Raw genomic sequence first — 18,498 nt, 5'->3', positions numbered from 1 at the left:
TGATTTTTATATACATTGTTAATTCATAAATTATAGAAAAAACGAAATTCAAATACTAGTATATACACGTATGCGGACTCACTTCCAAGCTTTTGTCATCTCCATGATTGCAGTGGTCAGTAGTTTCATTCTCGTTCTCACTGTCTCCTTCCTTGAATAAAAACGACAAAATTGTGTAATTACACGAACATTAAACTTCTTGAAGTAAATCTCAAAATTTATTCTAATATTCAAGAGAAGCTAAAAAAAACCCAGATATGTATATACACTTACAACTAATACTTCTAGTTTAAGTTCAGATTTTTGTCGACTCCACTGTCTGTTGAAATAATAATGCACAGCGTCTTCGGGAGCAAATGGCTGAAAATAAAATACAAGTAAAAATGTGGCCATGATTAATCATAATGTCACCTTATATATGTGGGTTTTTTTTTTTGTAAATTTAAGTACCTCCAGATATGGCAATTTTCTTTCGAGCCATTCCACGAGTTGCTTCCCATCTTTGAATTCTGGCTTTGTTCCATTTTCCCACACCTTTTCAGTTTTCTTCACTGCTCCATCAGCATAGTCATCTGTCAAACTTTCACAATCTTCCCCATCAATTTCTTTTTCCTTTAAAATAAACGAGAGATTTGTTTTTATTATGCCTAAAAATATACTGACACGCAAAAGAAACGCAAACAAGCAGTTACCTACAGATTTTTGATTTTTTTATCTTATGATTTTCATAGGCGAATAAAGTAAGATTAAACTCACTTTTCAGAACATCAGATATTTGATAAAAATGTTAAATATCTATTTGTTTACTTTACTACGTAAAATATGACTGTTAAAACACCCCCCTCCCAGCCATTCAAGTAAAACGTGCAAGACTGCCCTAAACAACAATTGCAGCTTAATTTCTACGATACAGTAGGTTCATAACTATCGAGATCTGAGCGAAGGAATTATTCTTTGGCAATTTTAAATGCCCGTTTTTCAGATGATTAGGTCGATTTTTCTCTAACTTAGAGCAGTGTAGCCACCCTTGGACTTCCGGTACAAGGCCTTTCCTTAATGCATATGATACGTAAGACCCATTTCAGGCGTAATGTAGTGAAATTTTGCATCTGCAACTCTCCATCACCTTAACATTGAAATTTTTCAGCTAGAGCAATGGAAATGCGTACATTAGCCATTTTCAAGTAGCCCTAGCATCGTTACGGGAAAAGAAAGGAGAGTTTATTTTTTGAAATATTGCTGCATTACTTATGATGAACAGTAAAAAACCCTTAAAACTCTATAGTATTGCCAAATATTTTGCTAAACATGCAATTTTTGATTTCGGTGAAGCAGACTCAAACTTCACTTCCGGTTATGGTATGGAAATCGTTCAATCGTAGAATTACCGATGTTTACCAAATTGAAGATATTCATAATTTTAAGATACAAAATTCTTTACTTTACAAAATTATTTCCCCCTAAAGTAGGGTGTTGCGTTTCTTTTGCGTGTCAGTATATGATATATTTTTCTATGGTGTTAGTGTAGATTTGTTCACTAGATCTATGGTTTGTATTAAGAAATATAGGCATCTAATAAATTGTAAAATGATGAGAAAAAACTTGCAATTAAAGGTTCCATCTCGGGAAAGTATAATGTATGTTTGCTCCAGCTCCGAAAAAAGTAGTAATGAACTGCATCACTGGCTTCAAATTCCTTTAAAAACGACATTTTATATATAATTACAATTTCAAAATTAAAACGCATCAACATCACTCAGTCATTTTAAAATGTAACATTTAAGGTTCGTTTTATATAGGCACAATGAAGTATACATTTTATTTTCCTATACCTCTAGGTATGGAAGCTGTCGCTCCAACCATTCTAGGTATTCTGTACCGTCTTTGAATTCTGACATGGTATTGTCTACCCAATCACTTTCTGAATCTCCCAAACTTCCAAAATATTCCTTACTCTTCTTGTACTTAGGTTCCTGTGAATCAGGAGAAAATAAGCAATTCAATAATTAACATGTAATTGTTAATTGTAGACATAATTTAAATCAAGTGCTAATGAAATAACCAAAATTTCTAGATTACCATAATGGTTTCACTGCTCATGACTTCAATGTTTTGCCTCCGTTGTGAAGGTATAAGTTATTGTGACGTCACAATACAAAGACGCCACCGTGATTGTGACGTATTTCATTATGACGTCTAATGCCAATCGGCAATCCTCGGCTGATTCCGCAAAGCTCCATTTGCCGAATGCGCTCCATTCAATGTGCGAGGTGAGAACCATCCAAGAAACTGTGAGTGAAGCAATGCTGAAATGCAAGGGAATGGAACCAGCTTTGTGTTCAACTTTTTAAAACAAAATATTACTTTATATGAACAAATGGATGCACTTTTTTTTAGATATAGATCTAAGTAACGTATGATTATAGTTATGATTAACACACTGGCAGCTGCCTTTTTTCTAGTGATGTTAGTTTATATGTTGTTATAGATTAGGGTCTGGGATATAATTTGTTTAAAAAGAAAAATAAATGTTTATAACACTGAGCTAATGTTGGGAAAGTAAATCCATCAAAAACCATTAAACACTAAACATGCTGTTTAACGCTACACATGTATTTTGTAACTGATGTTACTCAATTTTGACCCCCGAAAATAAGCTTAATTTATGCAAAATTACTGTATATCTCAAAGTAAATATTACCCTGGTTTACCCTCCCCCAAATAGTCCCCATTATATTTAATATAAACGCTTTCCGTGTCTTATTAATATTGCGGCTACTTTTTCCATTTTACTTTTTAATATGTCGAAAAAATGTTTGTGCGCTCTTCATATGTATACACTAAATTTACACCCGGTGTACAGTTTTCCATAATCGAGTGCAAAAGTATACACTTTAGACACAGGCACCTGACGTTACTTATTTTTCTTCTAATAAAAATATATACCCTTACCTTTATTATAAGGTAAGGGTATATATTTTTATTAAAAGAAAAATAAGTAACGTCAGGTGCCTGTGACTTTAGGTGTACAACATCTACACCCTGTTCAGGCCAGGTGTAAGTAATTACATCGAAAATACAATATGGCTAGCTGAAAAATGTCGAAACGGTAAAAACGCAGATTTTTATGCCCCCAGATCATGCCTCAATCGAAAATTCCCAGGGGTGTATTGTTTTCGTCCTGTCTGTTTGTCACTCTGTCTGTCTGTTGTCAACCTTAACCTAACCCATAACTATTGAATGGGGGGCTCTGTCTTTCATATTTCACAGATGTACACAAAGACGTCTTGTTTAAAAAATAAGGTAAATCTTGAAGGTCAAGATGAAAGGATCCGAAATCATAGCATGCTCGGAAATAGCTTGTCCCGCTGGTAAATGCACATGTCAAATATGACAGCATTATCTCCTCTCAATCAAAAGTTTTAGGAATAAAATGTGTTTGTGAAACACTGATGACCCCGTATAGCAACATATAGCCAAGATTAATCTTTTCTTAAATGCAAATTATATATATTGGTACCCAAAGTAGGGTTTTCTCACGAGAAATATGATTGTGAAATATGAAAGCCCTAGCACCACCTGTTCAAAAGTTATGGCCAAGGATAAATGTTTGAAAGGTATGTCAAACTCCAAGGTCAAAGTTGCTGGTTTCTTAAGAAAGGTCTTGTAATAAGTATTACATATGTGAAGTCTGAATGCCCTAGCCTTAACCGTTCTATGTCAAAGGGTCAAAGTTCTTGGTATCCGATAAAAGTTCTCACAAGTATTACATATATGAAGTTTGAAAGCCTTAGCACCTGTCATAAAACCTTGAAGTTTGACCTTCTTTTAATAAACAAACGTTAGGGTTAGGGCTTTCATACTTCACATATGTAATACTTGTGACAAGACCTTTCTTAAGAAACCAACATCTTCGACCTTTAAATTTGACGTACATGTACCCTTCAAAAACTTATCCTTGGTCATAACTTTTGAACAGATGGTGCTAGGGCTTTCATATTTCACAATCGAATTTCTTGTGAGAAGACGCTACTTTGAGTACCAATGTATTTAATTTGCATTTAGGAAAAATTAATCTTAGCTATGTTGTCATATATGCAGGGGCTTCAGTGTTTAATTATTTTAAGCATACAGGTCACAGTCAAGGTCACAAGGTCACTGGCCCTGGTGTCGTATCAAAGAATTTAATTAGTGGAGGATGCATACCAAATACGAAGTCTCTATCTTTCATGGTTCAAAAGTTATGACGAAGGTTAAAGTTTGAAGATAAAAAGCTATTTTTAGCAATAGGTCACAGTCAAGGTCACAAGGTCAATGACTTGGTGTCATTTTAAAGAGCTTAATTAGTGGAGTGTGCATACCAAATATGAAGTCTCTATCTTTCATGGTTCAAAAGTTATGGCGAAGGTTAAAGTTTGCAGACAAACAAACAAACAAACAGACAGACAGGACAAAAACAATACACGCTCCGGATTTATCAATCCGGGCGCATAAATAATCTTTAAACAAGAGGCCCAGGGGCGACAGCGCTCACCTGAGCACATCGGGCTTGAATTTACTCCCCCCCCTTCCAGGCGTTCATCATTTGAACAAACTAGAATCTACACTACCTGAGGATGATTCCATAAAAATACCCCGGGTATCACTAATCATAGCTTTGAAGTACTTGAAAAGAAGATTTTAAAAGGTTTCCCTATATATCTCTATGTAAAAACTTGGGTCGGCCATTTTGGCCCCACCCTATCCCCAGGGCCGGGGGTCATGATTTGAAAAAACTTGAATCTACACTACCTGAGGATGATTCCACTTGAGTTTCATCTTTCCTGGCCCAGTGGTAATTGAGAAGGATTTTTAAAGATTTTTCTTATATATTCCTATGTAAAACTAGGGCTGGCCATTTTGGCCCCATCCTTGCCCCGGGGGTCATGATTTGAACAAACTTGAATCTACACCACCTGAGGATGCTTCCACATGAGTTTCATCTTTCCTGGCCCAGTAGTCCTGGAGGAGAAGATTTTTAAAGATTTTTCTTATATATTCCTATGAAAAACTTGGGTCGGCCATTTTGGCCCCACCCTTGCCCCAGGGGACATGATTTGAACAAACTTGAATCTACACTACCTGAGGATGATTTCACATGAGTTTCATCTTTCCTGTCCTAGTGGTTCTTGAGAAGAAGATTTTTAAAGATTTTTCTTATATATTCCTATGTAAAACTTGGGTCGGCCATTTTGGCCCCATCCTTGCCCCAGGGGTTATGATTTGGACAAACTTGAATCTACACTGCCTGAGGATGCTTCCACTTGAGTTTCATCTTTCCTGGCCCAGTGGTTCTGGAGAAGAAGATTTTTAAAGATTTTTCCTATATATTCCTATGTAAAACTTGGGTCGGCCATTTTGGCCCCACCCTTGCCCCGGGGGTCATGATTTGTACAAACTTGAATCTACACTACCTGAGGATGCTTCCACTTGAGTTTCATCTTTCCTAGCCCAGTGGTTCTGGAGAAGAAGATTTTTAAAGATTTTTCCTATATATTCCTATGTAAAACTTGGGTCGGCCATTTTGGCCCCACCCTTGCCCCGGGGGTCATGATTTGAACAAACTTGAATCTACACTACCTGAGGATGCTTCCACATGAGTTTCATCTTTCCTGGTCCAGCGGTTCTGGAGAAGAAGATTTTTTAAAAATGCCATTAATTTTTAACAAATTCATGATTATCTCCCCTTGGAAAAGGGCGTGGCCCTTCATTTGAACAAACTTGAATCCCCTTCACCCAAGGATACTTTGTGCCAAGTTTGGTTGAAATTGGCCCAGTGGTTCTCGAGAAGAAGATAAAAATGTGAAAAGTTTACGACGACAACAACGACAACAACGACAACGACGACAGACAACGGACAAATTTTGATCAGAAAAGCTCACTTGAGCCTTCGGCTCAGGTGAGCTAATAATGTATGGCTTCATATTTGACACAATGTTCTAACAAGAGGCCCATGGGCCACATCGCTCACCTGAGCATTGTGGCTAGGAAAAAGTAGAAATTGGTTTATTATTGAAAAGTTTAAATCCAAAAGTAGTCCCATGACCATCATGGTTTTGCTATTCTTGAGAAGATGATTTTTAAAGAATTTTCCTACATGTATATATATCTATGTAAAACTTTGATCCGCCATTGTGGCCCCGCCCTACCCCCGGGGTCATGATTTGAACAAAGTTGAATCTACACAACCTGAGGATGCTTCCATATTATAATATGAGCAATTATGGCTTTGCAATTCTTGAGAAGAAGATTTTTAAAAGGTTTTCCTATATATTTCTATGTAAAACTTTGATCGGCCATTTTGACCCCGCCCTACCCCCGGAGGTCATGATTGGAACAAACTTGAATCTACAGGACCTGAGGATGCTTCCATATAAATATGATGAATTATGGCTTTGCTATTCTTAAGAAGAAGCTAGACTTTTAAAGAATTTCTTATATATTTCTATCAGTTTGTAAAACTTCGGCCATTTTGACCCCGCCCTACCCACGGGGGGTCATGATTTGAACAAACTTGAATCTTCACTACTTGAGAATGCTTCCATATAAATATGATCAATTATACCTTTGCTATAGCTATTATTGAGATGAAGATCTTTACAGAATTTTCCTACATATTTCTATGTAAATTTGTTGTCGGCTATTGTGGTCCCGCCCTGACCCCGAGGGTCATGATTTGAACAAACTTGAATCTACACTATCTGAGGATGCTTCCATATAAATATGATCAATTATAGCTTTTCTATTCTTGAGAAGATGATTTTTAAAGAATTTTCCTATATATTTCTATGTAAAACTTTGGTCGGCTTTTTTGGCCCCGCCCTACCCCCAGGGGTCATGATTTGAACAAACTTGAATCTACACTACCTGAGGATGTTTCCCCATAAGTTTCATCTTTCCTAGTACAGTGGTTCTTGAGAAGATTTTTTTTAAATCAGGCCATTCGAAGTTTTTTTTCTGTTTAGCGTCCACCCATCTTTCAAAAACCTACCTACCTATTCGCAAAACACACACACACAAACCAAAACATAAAACACAGGCTTAAAAAGTCATAAAAATGATGCCCTTCAAATGATTTGATCTAACTAAACTGCTTTAAATAATAAAAGAAATATTTATTCTTAAGCAAAAACCAGAAGTCTCTGTCGAGACTGTAGCTCTACTGGTTTGTACTTATAATAAAGAAAGAGTAAAGTAGCAGTTAAGACTTAAAACTTTACAAAAGCAATATATAGAATAATGATCCTTGATTAAATCTCTTTTTGAGGCAAGATTGCAAAAGGACTACAACTGTAGGAGTAGCTTTAAATAAAATTTTACAGAATTTTCAATTTAAATTACTATGGCAACATAAATCATCAAAATCAAAAACACAAAACTGATAATTATGTATCTCAGTGTAGTCTGCTTGTGTGCCAAGTTATATTAAAATCAGACCAAAACTGTAGGATTTTGAATGTATTTCAAAAAATTTCCATTTTTAGTTACCACGGAAACACCATTCATCGAAATCAAAAACCAATATACAGAATTATGTATCTTAGTGTAGTCTACTTGTTTGCCAAGTAATATTGAAATCAGACTCAAACTGTAGGAGAAGTAGCATTTTGAATGATTTTCACAAAAATTTCTATTTTTAGTAACCATGGCAACACTGTTCATCGAAATCAAATACCAATACATGTATACAGAATCATGTATCTTAGTGTAGTCTACTTGTGTGCCAAGTTATATTGAAATCAAACTAAAACTGTAGGAGAAGTAGCATTTTGAATGTTTTTAAAAGAATTTCTATTTTTAGTAACCATGGCAACACCGTTCATCGAAATCAAAAACCGATACATAGAATCATGTATCTTAGTGTAGTCTACTTGTGTGCCAAGTTATATTGAAATCAGACCAAAACTGTAGGAGGACTTGTATTTTGAATGTATTTCAAAAAATTTCTATTTTTAGTAACCATGGCAACACCGTTCATCGAAATCAAAAACCGATACACAGAATTATGTATCTTAGTGTAGTCTACTTGTGTGCCAAGTTATATTGAAATCAGACCAAAACTGTATTAGGAGGAGTTGTATTTTGAATGTATTTCAAAAAATTTCTAATTTTAGTAACCACGGCAACACCGTTCATCGAAATCAAAAACCGATACACAGAATTATGTATCTTAGTGTAGTCTACTTATGTGCCAAATTATATTGAAATCAGATTTAAACTGTAGGAGAAGTAGCATTTTGAATGATTTTCACAAAAAATTTTATTTTTAGTAACCATGGCAACACCGTTCATCGAAATCAAAAACCGATACACAGAACTATGTATCCTACTGTAGTCTACTTGTGTGCCAAGTTACATTGAAATCAGACCAAAACTGTAGGAGGAGTAGCGTTTTGAAAAATTGTTTACAGACGGACAGACAGACAGCTAGACAGACGGACGGACGACGGACGCATTACTATCGCATAAGCTCTTCTGGTCTCTGACCAGTAGAGCTAACAAGGGATTAAATGCTTAAAATAACCCAATATAACTTACTGTACAGAATTATTTGGAGAAATTGACAAAATTCAAAAATTTCGACTAAATTAATCAATTTCAGGACTCCTATGTTGTGTGTTTTTTCTTATATGGGATGTCAAAAACCAAGGCGCACCCGGATGCTAAACATAGTCTGATAGAGCAAGCTTGGAATGGCCTCATTCCACCACATTTTTTCCAAATTCCCAATCATCTCTCCTTGAATGAATGCCTGGCCCTTCATTTGAACGAACTGGAATCCCCTTCACCCAAGGATGTTTTGTGGCAAGTTTGGTTGAAATTCACCTAATGTTCTTTAGAAGAAGTCGAAAATGTGAAAAGTTAACAGACGGACAGCTAGACAGACAGAAGGATGTCAGACAAAATGTGATCAGAAAAGCTCACTTGAGCCTTCAGCTCAGTTGAGATAAAAATGACATCTCACCGAAAAGATACCAAAAGAAGGGGGACCACAATTCTTTGAAAATTTGCTTGTTCCTCTTCTGAATACCTCTTATTTATCAGTCATTAATTTGAAATCATATTAATATAATTTTGCAAATTTATGTTTTTTTCCCTATAATCTTATTTTAAACCCATTTTTTACATGCACCTCTAATGAAAACACAGTTTTATGTTGTAAACTTTTAATAGGCATAATTTTCAGATGGCATTAAACATTGATAAAAACATTTCTCAAGTCTTTTTATAAATATTACTTAATATGTTACAAGTTAAAATACTCCAAGTTCAAAATCCTCCTCTCAGACGCAGAACCAAGTGAAGTGTGGATTCCTTCTGGATATTGTAATCGGACAGCGTGCGGCCATCTTCCAGCTGTTTACCGGCAAAGATCAATCTCTGTTGGTCTGGGGGGATTCCTTCTTTGTCCTGAATTTTGGCCTTGACATTTTCAATAGTGTCAGAGGGTTCTACTTCTAATGTAATGGTTTTCCCAGTTAGAGTCTTGACAAAGATTTGCATTCCTCCTCTTAAACGCAGAACCAAGTGAAGTGTGGATTCCTTCTGAATATTGTAGTCAGAGAGTGTACGGCCATCTTCCAGCTGTTTTCCGGCAAAGATCAATCTCTGTTGGTCTGGGGGAATTCCTTCTTTGTCTTGGATTTTAGCTTTGACATTCTCGATAGTGTCAGAGGGTTCCACCTCTAGTGTAATGGTTTTTCCTGTGAGAGTCTTGACAAAGATCTGCATTCCTCCTCTAAGACGAAGTACTAGATGGAGAGTCGATTCTTTCTGGATATTGTAGTCGGAAAGTGTGCGGCCATCTTCCAGCTGTTTTCCAGCAAAGATCAATCTCTGCTGGTCTGGGGGAATTCCTTCTTTGTCCTGAATTTTGGCCTTCACATTTTCAATAGTGTCAGAGGGTTCTACTTCCAATGTAATGGTTTTCCCAGTTAGAGTCTTGACGAAGATTTGCATTCCTCCTCTAAGACGAAGTACTAGATGGAGAGTTGATTCTTTCTGGATATTGTAGTCAGAAAGTGTGCGGCCATCTTCCAGCTGTTTTCCTGCGAAGATCAATCTCTGTTGGTCTGGGGGAATTCCTTCTTTGTCCTGAATTTTGGCTTTGACATTTTCAATAGTGTCAGAGGGTTCTACTTCCAATGTAATGGTTTTTCCTGTGAGGGTCTTGACGAAAATTTGCATTCCTCCTCTTAAACGCAGAACCAAGTGGAGTGTGGATTCCTTCTGAATATTGTAGTCAGAGAGTGTACGGCCATCTTCCAACTGTTTACCGGCAAAGATCAATCTCTGTTGGTCTGGGGGAATTCCCTCCTTATCCTGGATTTTAGCTTTGACATTTTCAATTGTGTCGGATGGTTCCACCTCAAGAGTAATGGTTTTTCCTGTGAGGGTCTTGACGAAGATCTGCATTCCTCCTCTCAAACGCAGAACCAAGTGAAGTGTGGATTCCTTCTGGATATTGTAGTCGGACAGTGTGCGACCATCTTCTAACTGCTTCCCAGCGAAGATCAATCTCTGCTGGTCTGGGGGAATTCCCTCTTTGTCCTGAATTTTGGCCTTGACATTTTCAATAGTGTCAGATGGCTCGACCTCAAGTGTTATGGTTTTTCCAGTCAGGGTTTTCACAAAGATCTGCATTGTTCTGAAAATGTAATAAATCACTATTTAAACGCTATAGATAATAAAAGGTCAACAAAGGTTTACTTTTTTTAGCGTTCATAAATTTTTTTTAAAGAAAATTCTATTTTCTACGTTTTTCACATAGACCCAAGCCATTTAGCCCCTTTTCTATCCTTAAAAATTAATAACAAGGTCCACGTAGTCATTCACAAATCAATAAAATTAAAAGATTTCAAATAAATTTAGTTAAAATTTCTCTGAAAATGATAAAACTGTGTTCACGATACTTATAAAAGTGTCAACTCCTTTGTTTCCAAGATGGCGACTATGAATGAAAATCAGGAAATTGTTTACTTTCACAATATTCTTTACAATCAAAATGGACAAGAAAAACTTTTTAAATGATACCAAACATTTTATAAGGAATTTACCAGACTTAAAACTTTTCCTTACCTTTGTTGTTAGTTAAAATGTGCGCAATAAAATAACAAGGCGTCTTCTCACTAAATCTTCCTTCGTTACGTTCTGTCTGGCATCCGGGCATCCGGTATTTATACGGTATGATCATGTGATCTCAATTCGTTGTATTATTGGTTTAGAATGTTCTAGCACATGACCTGTCATGCCTTAAAATAAATTAACACGTGTTGTTCTGTTATGACATCAGAAATATATGTGATGACTGTTGTCATGTAAAGGTGCGAAGTATTTCTAAAAATGAATAAATAACATAAGAATGCATATTGTTTACAGTTTTTTTTCCCAAAACATGTAATGTATATGAATTTTAATTAAAAATGTCCTTTTACGCACGGATAAATCTCAATACAAAAAACACAAAGAAGGTTTGAGTCAGCATTATGTAGAACAGTACAAGAACAGTACATTGCGTGGTCTTTTAATATAGCCTCCATTGTGAAAACGAATGTTAACTAAATATAGACCTAATGTATATTTATCACTGTTGAATAATAACTGAGTGAAATACGTATAGTATCATTTTGAGGGCTAGGGAGACTCGCATTTTTTTCATGGGGTCAGAGGTTTTTCTTTCTTTTATATCCGGTAAAGACATATTATTCACCTTCAAGATGATCAATGAAAATTATCCCCCCCCCCCCGACAGTTAGAGATTTTTTTTTCCTTTTTCAAGATTTTCGAGGACATATATTCTGTTAATAACCTTAATTAAATTAATTGACCTACATTAAGGATACATGTACATATAACACAAACAAAAATTTGATAATATATTTTGACTGCTTTTGAATAAAAATGCCATAGGCATAAATAATGAATTCCCAAATTATAGTTTTCTTTGGTGATCAGATACGTGACTTCGTGTTGTCTTCTAATAATTTTCCCCATAAGCACTCTTACTCCTCTTTGTAAAGATTACATATATTCAGGTTAACTATTTGAATACATGTATATGAATCCATGAGTATAATATTAGGCTGATTTCTGTAGAAAAAGTTTTTATTTATTATGAAATAAAAGCAAATATAGGATTGTGTAAAGCCCCACAGAAACCCGTCAGGGGGCGGGTTTTGGAAGTGGTGGTGGTGGGGGGGGGTGTCCAAATACTTTTGCCAATAAAATATACTGTACATTTGGACCAATTCACATTAATTTTAATGATAGTAAATCAGTTTTGAATTGGGGTTGCGCCCCCTCTGACAATCTTTTACTCTGTTCAGTTTTGGCCTTTTTGGGTTACCCCTGACTGAAGAAACAGAATCTTTGACGTAAATAAAAGAACAAACAGAAGTCTAGGTTTATTTTAAAATTTTATATATTTATATACAGTTTGATAAAAAAAAAACTGACGGAGGAGGTCAGGTGCTATAATGTTCCTGATCTTTCATTATCTAATTAAAAAAAATCAATAATAACATTAAAACTGCTAGCGATGATCTCGATCCGAGATATACTTTTCCTTCTTCATCACAGAATATTCAACACATTTAGGCAAAAAATTGAATTTTGTTGGGGATAATACAATATTTTAATACAAATATATAGCTTCGATATAGGTCATGTAGCTCAGCGAAATTCTTTAGTGTTTGTAAACAAGCAAATGTGTTTGTGAATGTATTACATGCAGTTTAGTATTTACCAATTGAAATATATTGCTATAAACAAATCAAACTTGATAATTTTTTAACTTTTAATTTATCAAAGGAAGAAATATTTTAATTCAATAATATTTACATACATATATAAAAGGTCGGAGAGAAAAAAAATTCATCTATATAGCCTCGAAGAGTTAATGAAATAATCTATAATAAGTGCAAAAGACAAAAGCCGGAAAGGAGAGGAAAAGAAAGCTGGTATTATTTTCAATATTTACATAGTGATCTGATTTTTCAAAACTTTTAAAAAATAAAAAGAAAAAAAAAATACAAAAACATTGACATCTCTTTTATTCTGAAAAAAAGTACTCTATACGAGGGTCATTCAAAAAATTCGTAGACTTTTGACCTAACTTTGTTATTTAACGTCATATTATATCCAAGTTTGGTATACATATTTTAACAACAAATTCGAATAATTTCAGTTAAAAAATTGGAATATATCTTCCTATTTATACAAATTATCAAGAATTTAGAACAGCAAAAATGGGATCACGGGGCAATGTCAAAATTGAGTAATTTACTAATTTTCACTTTACAGTATCTATAGCCAGAACTCGAATAAATGGAGCTGAAACAAAATAAAATTTACATGTTTAAATTCAGTCTTGCTGTAATACTTAAGATGCTATCGGGTAGTCTAATATATCGTTCCGTTTAAAAGATATCAGTTTCTAAATACACATGGACTTGATTAAAAAAAGGCAAAAAAACATGACGTTGGAGGACGTCATGGAGCAGCGAGTAACAATAAACAGTTGTTTTCCATTCGGAAAACTTCTTTAACAAACTTAAGAAAATCTGTATGAACCAAGAAATTTATGAAAAATAAACAGTGTATTTGTATAAAATGGAAAATACAATTTTCAAGTGGTAGCAAGTTTAAATCAAACGATGGATGGTCTGCAAAGAAACAGGTTATAGTTGAAAATCTTCTCAAAAGAGTTAGGAACGTCATTAAACGTGACGTGCGCTTCACTGCTGCGGAAGTAATAGAGTTCCGCGGTAGGCGTAAGGATTTGAAAACAATGATAATCTAGTTCAAGCTATTAATTTGCACAATTGTTAGCAAAGTAGGTGTTTAGTGTTATGGATACATATGTTTTTATGAATCGAGAAGACACTACAAACTGTGTATAAAATTAAAAAGCAGACTAAATTTGAGAAACTTTCTCGACGTTGTTTTGACGTTACAATGTTGGTTAACTGTGCTCCGTGGTAACAAGACATGTTGCTTTAAAAATTGGCTAGCATGAGTTCAATAATCAAATGGAGTGAAACTTCACACATCGACAAGATAAATGTTTTTATTTACGAAAATGTGTTGATCTATAATCTTGTAATAATAATATGACGATGAGGAACATTGTCTACGTATTTTTTGAATGACCCTCGTACAATATGTTTTAACTTTCATATATCCTTGCGTATTTTAATATAGTATTAAAATCACAAACATGTCAAGCAAAATGCTTTTGGCATTTGACAGTGACACCGTCAGTTTAGAACTAAAAAAATATTTTAAAAAATAAAAATTGCTGCGTATTTTTGTCTGGTTTTTTTAACGTAAAGCACCCAACCTTTCCTCCAAACTACATCACAAGTTTAAACAAAAAAATTCTTTGCTGCCTAGAATGCCATTACTTGTAAAAAATCTATTGTGAAAATAAAATGAAATGTAAATAATACTTTAATGCACGTTTTGAGACGTTAGTTGTCATGCATTTCGATGATTTCTTGGTCGTCTTTAGTAGTTATATCGCTACCATCGTCTGTTTCATCGATAATTGCATCAATATATGGAACCTTTTCAAACTTGTCTCCTTGGCCGATAAAAGAGTCTCTCTTCTTTATCCTGTTGTTTTTTAAACTCTTTACTTCCGGTGTTTTTGTCTCCACCTCTTGATATTGGACAGGGGCACCTTTCTGGTATCTACACAGATAGAAGAATAAAAAACATTTGACAGTAAGTACTGAGGCAAGATTCATCAACTTATGTTATAAGATATGACGTCAGAAGATGCTCATGGGCCACAATGCTCACGTAAGTCTTAATTGTTGTTGTTCTGAATGAAGGATATCCTTTATCCTTACCACAAACTAACTCACACGAGTGACTTCCTAATCAATAATTATATCTAAAGAAAACATTTACATGGTACTTTGGCGATATATTACCGACTTTTTCCCTTTAGACACATTACATACGTTTTGTTAAATACGTAATGTTTCCAGTCCAGCGGTTTAAAAGTAAAATGACTGCTACAATTTTCTACAGTTGCAATGAAAATATAAATAGCATTTTTTTGTAATATGTTTAATTTAAAAGATCTTTATTTTATTTATGAGTTAAAAGGAAATCTTTCTGAATTATTGTGCTTAAAATAAGCTTCATTATTTCTTTTTTTATTAGCATGGGAAATATTTACACTGGAAAAAAAACAAATTAAGACTTTCTTTAACCAAAATTACCTTTTTCTACGGCAGTAGACGACGCATGCCAAAATAACTACAATGGGTATCACTATTAAAGCTAGCAAAGGCCACCAGTTTCTACTTCCGGCAGTGACAACTGGACCTTCCGGTCTTCCGCCATTAACAGCGATGTCAGATTTATTCATAGATGTGTCAGATCCGTTGATTATTCCTATAGGTGGCGTGATAGTATGAGGAGAAACTGTGGTAGTCGACGATCTAATGAACTGAAGAACGTCACATTTGAACTTTGAAACATTTCTGCACAAATTTACGAATTCTACACATTGCACTTTTAAAGATTGATTGCACGTTTTAAATGTTTGGGTTATTGCCTCTTCTGATAAATATATTATACAGTTTTGTAATATATGCGTCCTTTCTTGGCACGTGATATTTGCCGGTATATCACATATTAGGTGGGTTTTTCCCGGAGGGGGACAGGGTGCAAGTTCAAGAAATTTCTCCGAACTGCACTGCCCCATTCTGTAGGAATATTCATACTCCTCAACTTTTCTTCTGATATTTTCAGAACTGGAAACCTGAAAACAGAAAAATTACTTCATTTTTGGCAATAAAATGTACAATATTTATGATGAAGAAGACAACTGGGTTTTACATTTATAAAACGATGCTTTTTTTTTTTTAAATATCCCTTTGATTATTGTTCTAAATTGTTTGTACACCCAAACAGTAAAGTAAAAATTAGACCATGAAATTTGATAGCATATGTTGGTAGTTTTGATATATTCATTAGCACAATCGTTTTGGAAGTTCTTTCTATATGTGTCATTGTGAGCCTTATCTACACACTAACTGTTGGATAATTTCTACCTGTTTTAAATTCAATACCAACAATTTTAATTAAATTATTCATTCACAAGATGTCACGATTTTTTCGTAGAACTGTTGCAGCATCAAAGGGTTCCAGGACGTTACATTTGCGTCATCTTTGTCATTAACAAAATGACGACAAGACATAAGTGTGAAAAGATGAAAAACTAGAAATATGTCCATAGGACATGAATGCCCCACCGAGGGTATATTAGTAATGCAACGTGAAAAGAATGGATGCGTACAAGGCGAGGACAATACCCCGCTCTGAGAAAAGACATTGCTCAGTTTTAAAAGGTATATTTTTCAAAATGATATTGTCTTTTACACATTTAAGACCGCGGAACATTAACTGGCAAAATTGGAAATATACAGCTTACGTCATTTCTATCTATTACAATCAAAATATTCAGTGATAGACAATGAAATGGGCGGGTACAATTCGCCCATTTCATGAATGTTTTGATTGTAACAGATAGAAATGACGTAAGCTGTATATTTCCAATTTTGCCAGTTAATGTTCTGCGGTCTTAATTCTGTATTTCATTGTTTTAATATTGTATTAATAATTTATTTTTCACTCATGTTTTTAAGATATGTGAAAACAAAAAAGAAAAGGCATCAAGTATGATTCGAACTCTCTCCATAGCGCAGCGTTTGGTTATGACCGACTGCTTTAAACACTACGCTACGAAGTAATATGCATTATCGACGTTTGTCAGTGTCCAAAAGAGTGCTTTATAAGAAGATCACCTGTTTGGATGTCATGATGATGATAATGGACTAATAAGTTAACTTTAACGGGTTTGTTGAAGCGAACATTTTTTCAGAATTTTTCTTTTTTCATATAGAATGGGTTCAGATTCCATTTCCTGGACAAATGAAAATTAATAGATTTCACATTTACGTTTCCGTCATTTAAACATGGTTAACTGTCAACTTTGAAATACAGATTATCAAATAATAAGTCCTTCAGTAAAATAAAATGATTAAATGATTTGAAGATGACATTACTGAGAACTTGATTTTAGAAAAATAAAACTTTTCTGTGAATTTTGAAAATTGAGAAATATTTTGTCTCAGAGCGGGGGATTGTCCACGCCTTATACGCCCTCTTTCTTTGTATTTGTGTATGAAATTTGATCAGAATATCTTGAATAGTGATGCAGTTGAATTGCGTACATCAGTATGTATCAGCATATGAAGTTTGACACTAATTTTATTAAAATGAGGTTAAAGTCAAAGGAAATGCCAAGGTCAAAAACTGTTGATGCAGTTGAAAAGCTCTCATCAGTATCTTTCAGCATAGGAAGTTGAAAAAATATTATAAATGGTTTCTTCAAAACTGACTTAAAAACAATTTGATAAAAGTGAGGTCAAGGTCAAAAATGTTAATACAGTTGAATTGCTTACACATCAGTGTGTATCAGCATGTGAAGATTGACACAGTTTTTTTTAAAAAAAATTGAGGTCAAGGTCAAAGGAAAGATCAAGGTCAAAAATGTTGATGCAGTTGCATATCTCTCATCAATATGTATCAATATTAAGTTTGATGAAAATATCTAGAATGGTTTTTTTTAATTAAAACTGACTTATACACTATTTGATAAAAGTGAGGTCAAGGTCAAATAAAAGATCAAGGTAAAAAAGGTTGATGCAGTTGAATTGCTTACACATCAGTATGTGTCAGCATATGAAGTTTAGCACTGATTTAGGAAAATTGAGGTCAATGGTCAAAGGAAAGGTCAAAGTCAAAAATGTTGAATGATGCAGTTGCATATCTCTCATCAATGTCTATCAACATATGAAGTTTGATAAAAATATCTAGAATGGTATCTTTAAAATTGAGCTAAACATCTAATTAAAGATAAGAGAGGTCAAGGTCAAAGGAAAGGTCAAGGTCGAAATGGTGATGCAGTTAAATAGCTCTCATCAGTATGTATCAACATGTGAAGTTTGATAACACCATCTAGAATGGTATGTTTAAAACTGAGCTATAAAACACTAATTTAAGAAAAGTGTGGTCAAGGTCAAAGGAAAGGTCAAGGTCAAAAAATGTTGATGCAGTTGCATATCTCTCATCAATATCCATCAGCATATGAAGTTTGATGAAGATATATTGGATAGTTTCTTTGAAACTGAGCTTTGAACAGAGCTTAACGCAAAGTGTGACGGAAGGACAAAAGGACGGAAAGACGGAAGACGGACATGACAACACTATATGCACCGGCCATATTCATGGCGGGGCATAAAAAGAAATTAAGAAGCATCTCACTAAATGTTCAGTACTAAAAAAAATCAAACAAGTATATTTGTTTTGTTACAGTTACCACATACTTGTACGCAAAAATCGATCAGTAAATAATGGAGAAAGTCATTCAGAAAATAA

The 18,498-nt window shown here is 34.5% G+C and overlaps 3 protein-coding genes and 1 long non-coding RNA gene across 4 annotated transcripts; all 4 read right to left on the bottom strand.

The window, feature by feature from the left end:
* Positions 1 to 83: 83 nt before the first annotated feature.
* On the bottom strand, positions 84 to 614 carry LOC134260136 (uncharacterized). Its single transcript, XR_009990479.1, has 3 exons — positions 451 to 614; positions 274 to 360; positions 84 to 151 (listed from the first exon to the last, which is right to left on the bottom strand). It is a non-coding gene; the product is annotated as an uncharacterized LOC134260136 (long non-coding RNA).
* A 941-nt stretch (positions 615 to 1,555) lies between these two features.
* Positions 1,556 to 2,371, bottom strand: LOC134260139 (uncharacterized). The gene is made up of 3 exons (XM_062742722.1): positions 2,080 to 2,371; positions 1,833 to 1,973; positions 1,556 to 1,696 (listed from the first exon to the last, which is right to left on the bottom strand). The coding sequence occupies exons 1-3, from the start codon at positions 2,098 to 2,100 to the stop codon at positions 1,556 to 1,558; spliced, it is 303 nt and encodes a 100-aa protein (XP_062598706.1). The 5' UTR covers positions 2,101 to 2,371.
* Positions 2,372 to 9,189: 6,818 nt separating this feature from the next.
* LOC134260138 (polyubiquitin-C) lies at positions 9,190 to 11,267 on the bottom strand. The gene is made up of 2 exons (XM_062742721.1): positions 11,119 to 11,267; positions 9,190 to 10,687 (listed from the first exon to the last, which is right to left on the bottom strand). The coding sequence occupies exon 2, from the start codon at positions 10,681 to 10,683 to the stop codon at positions 9,310 to 9,312; it is 1,374 nt and encodes a 457-aa protein (XP_062598705.1). The 5' UTR covers positions 10,684 to 10,687; positions 11,119 to 11,267; the 3' UTR covers positions 9,190 to 9,309.
* Positions 11,268 to 14,075: 2,808 nt separating this feature from the next.
* Positions 14,076 to 15,572, bottom strand: LOC134260137 (uncharacterized). The gene is made up of 2 exons (XM_062742720.1): positions 15,273 to 15,572; positions 14,076 to 14,733 (listed from the first exon to the last, which is right to left on the bottom strand). Exons 1-2 carry the CDS (start codon positions 15,419 to 15,421, stop codon positions 14,511 to 14,513), a joined length of 372 nt encoding a protein of 123 aa, XP_062598704.1. The 5' UTR covers positions 15,422 to 15,572; the 3' UTR covers positions 14,076 to 14,510.
* Between the last annotated feature and the right edge of the window lie 2,926 nt (positions 15,573 to 18,498).

This window comes from Saccostrea cucullata, unplaced genomic scaffold (genome assembly GCF_032062105.1).
Source record: "Saccostrea cucullata isolate Sc308-1 unplaced genomic scaffold, CSIRO_AGI_Scuc_v1 ctg20341, whole genome shotgun sequence".
Classification (NCBI taxonomy): Eukaryota; Metazoa; Mollusca; class Bivalvia; order Ostreida; family Ostreidae; genus Saccostrea; species Saccostrea cuccullata.
This window is presented reverse-complemented; position numbering and strand designations above follow the sequence as displayed.

What these genes read in the sequence shown, in the direction of transcription:
- LOC134260139 (XM_062742722.1), bottom strand. Translation starts at nt 2,100, where the DNA reads ATGAGCAGTGAAACCATTATG. An exon ending in TGAGCAGTGAAACCATTATG is followed by an intron (nt 1,974 to 2,079) that starts GTAATCTAGAAA and finishes CCTGATTCACAG; the next exon opens with GAACCTAAGTACAAGAAGAG. An exon ending in GACAGCTTCCATACCTAGAG is followed by an intron (nt 1,697 to 1,832) that starts GTATAGGAAAAT and finishes TCGTTTTTAAAG; the next exon opens with GAATTTGAAGCCAGTGATGC.
- LOC134260138 (XM_062742721.1), bottom strand. Translation starts at nt 10,683, where the DNA reads ATGCAGATCTTTGTGAAAACCCTGACTGGAAAAACCATAACACTTGAG.
- LOC134260137 (XM_062742720.1), bottom strand. Translation starts at nt 15,421, where the DNA reads ATGAATAAATCTGACATCGCTGTTAATGGCGGAAGACCGGAAGGTCCA. An exon ending in GTCTACTGCCGTAGAAAAAG is followed by an intron (nt 14,734 to 15,272) that starts GTAATTTTGGTT and finishes CTATCTGTGTAG; the next exon opens with ATACCAGAAAGGTGCCCCTG.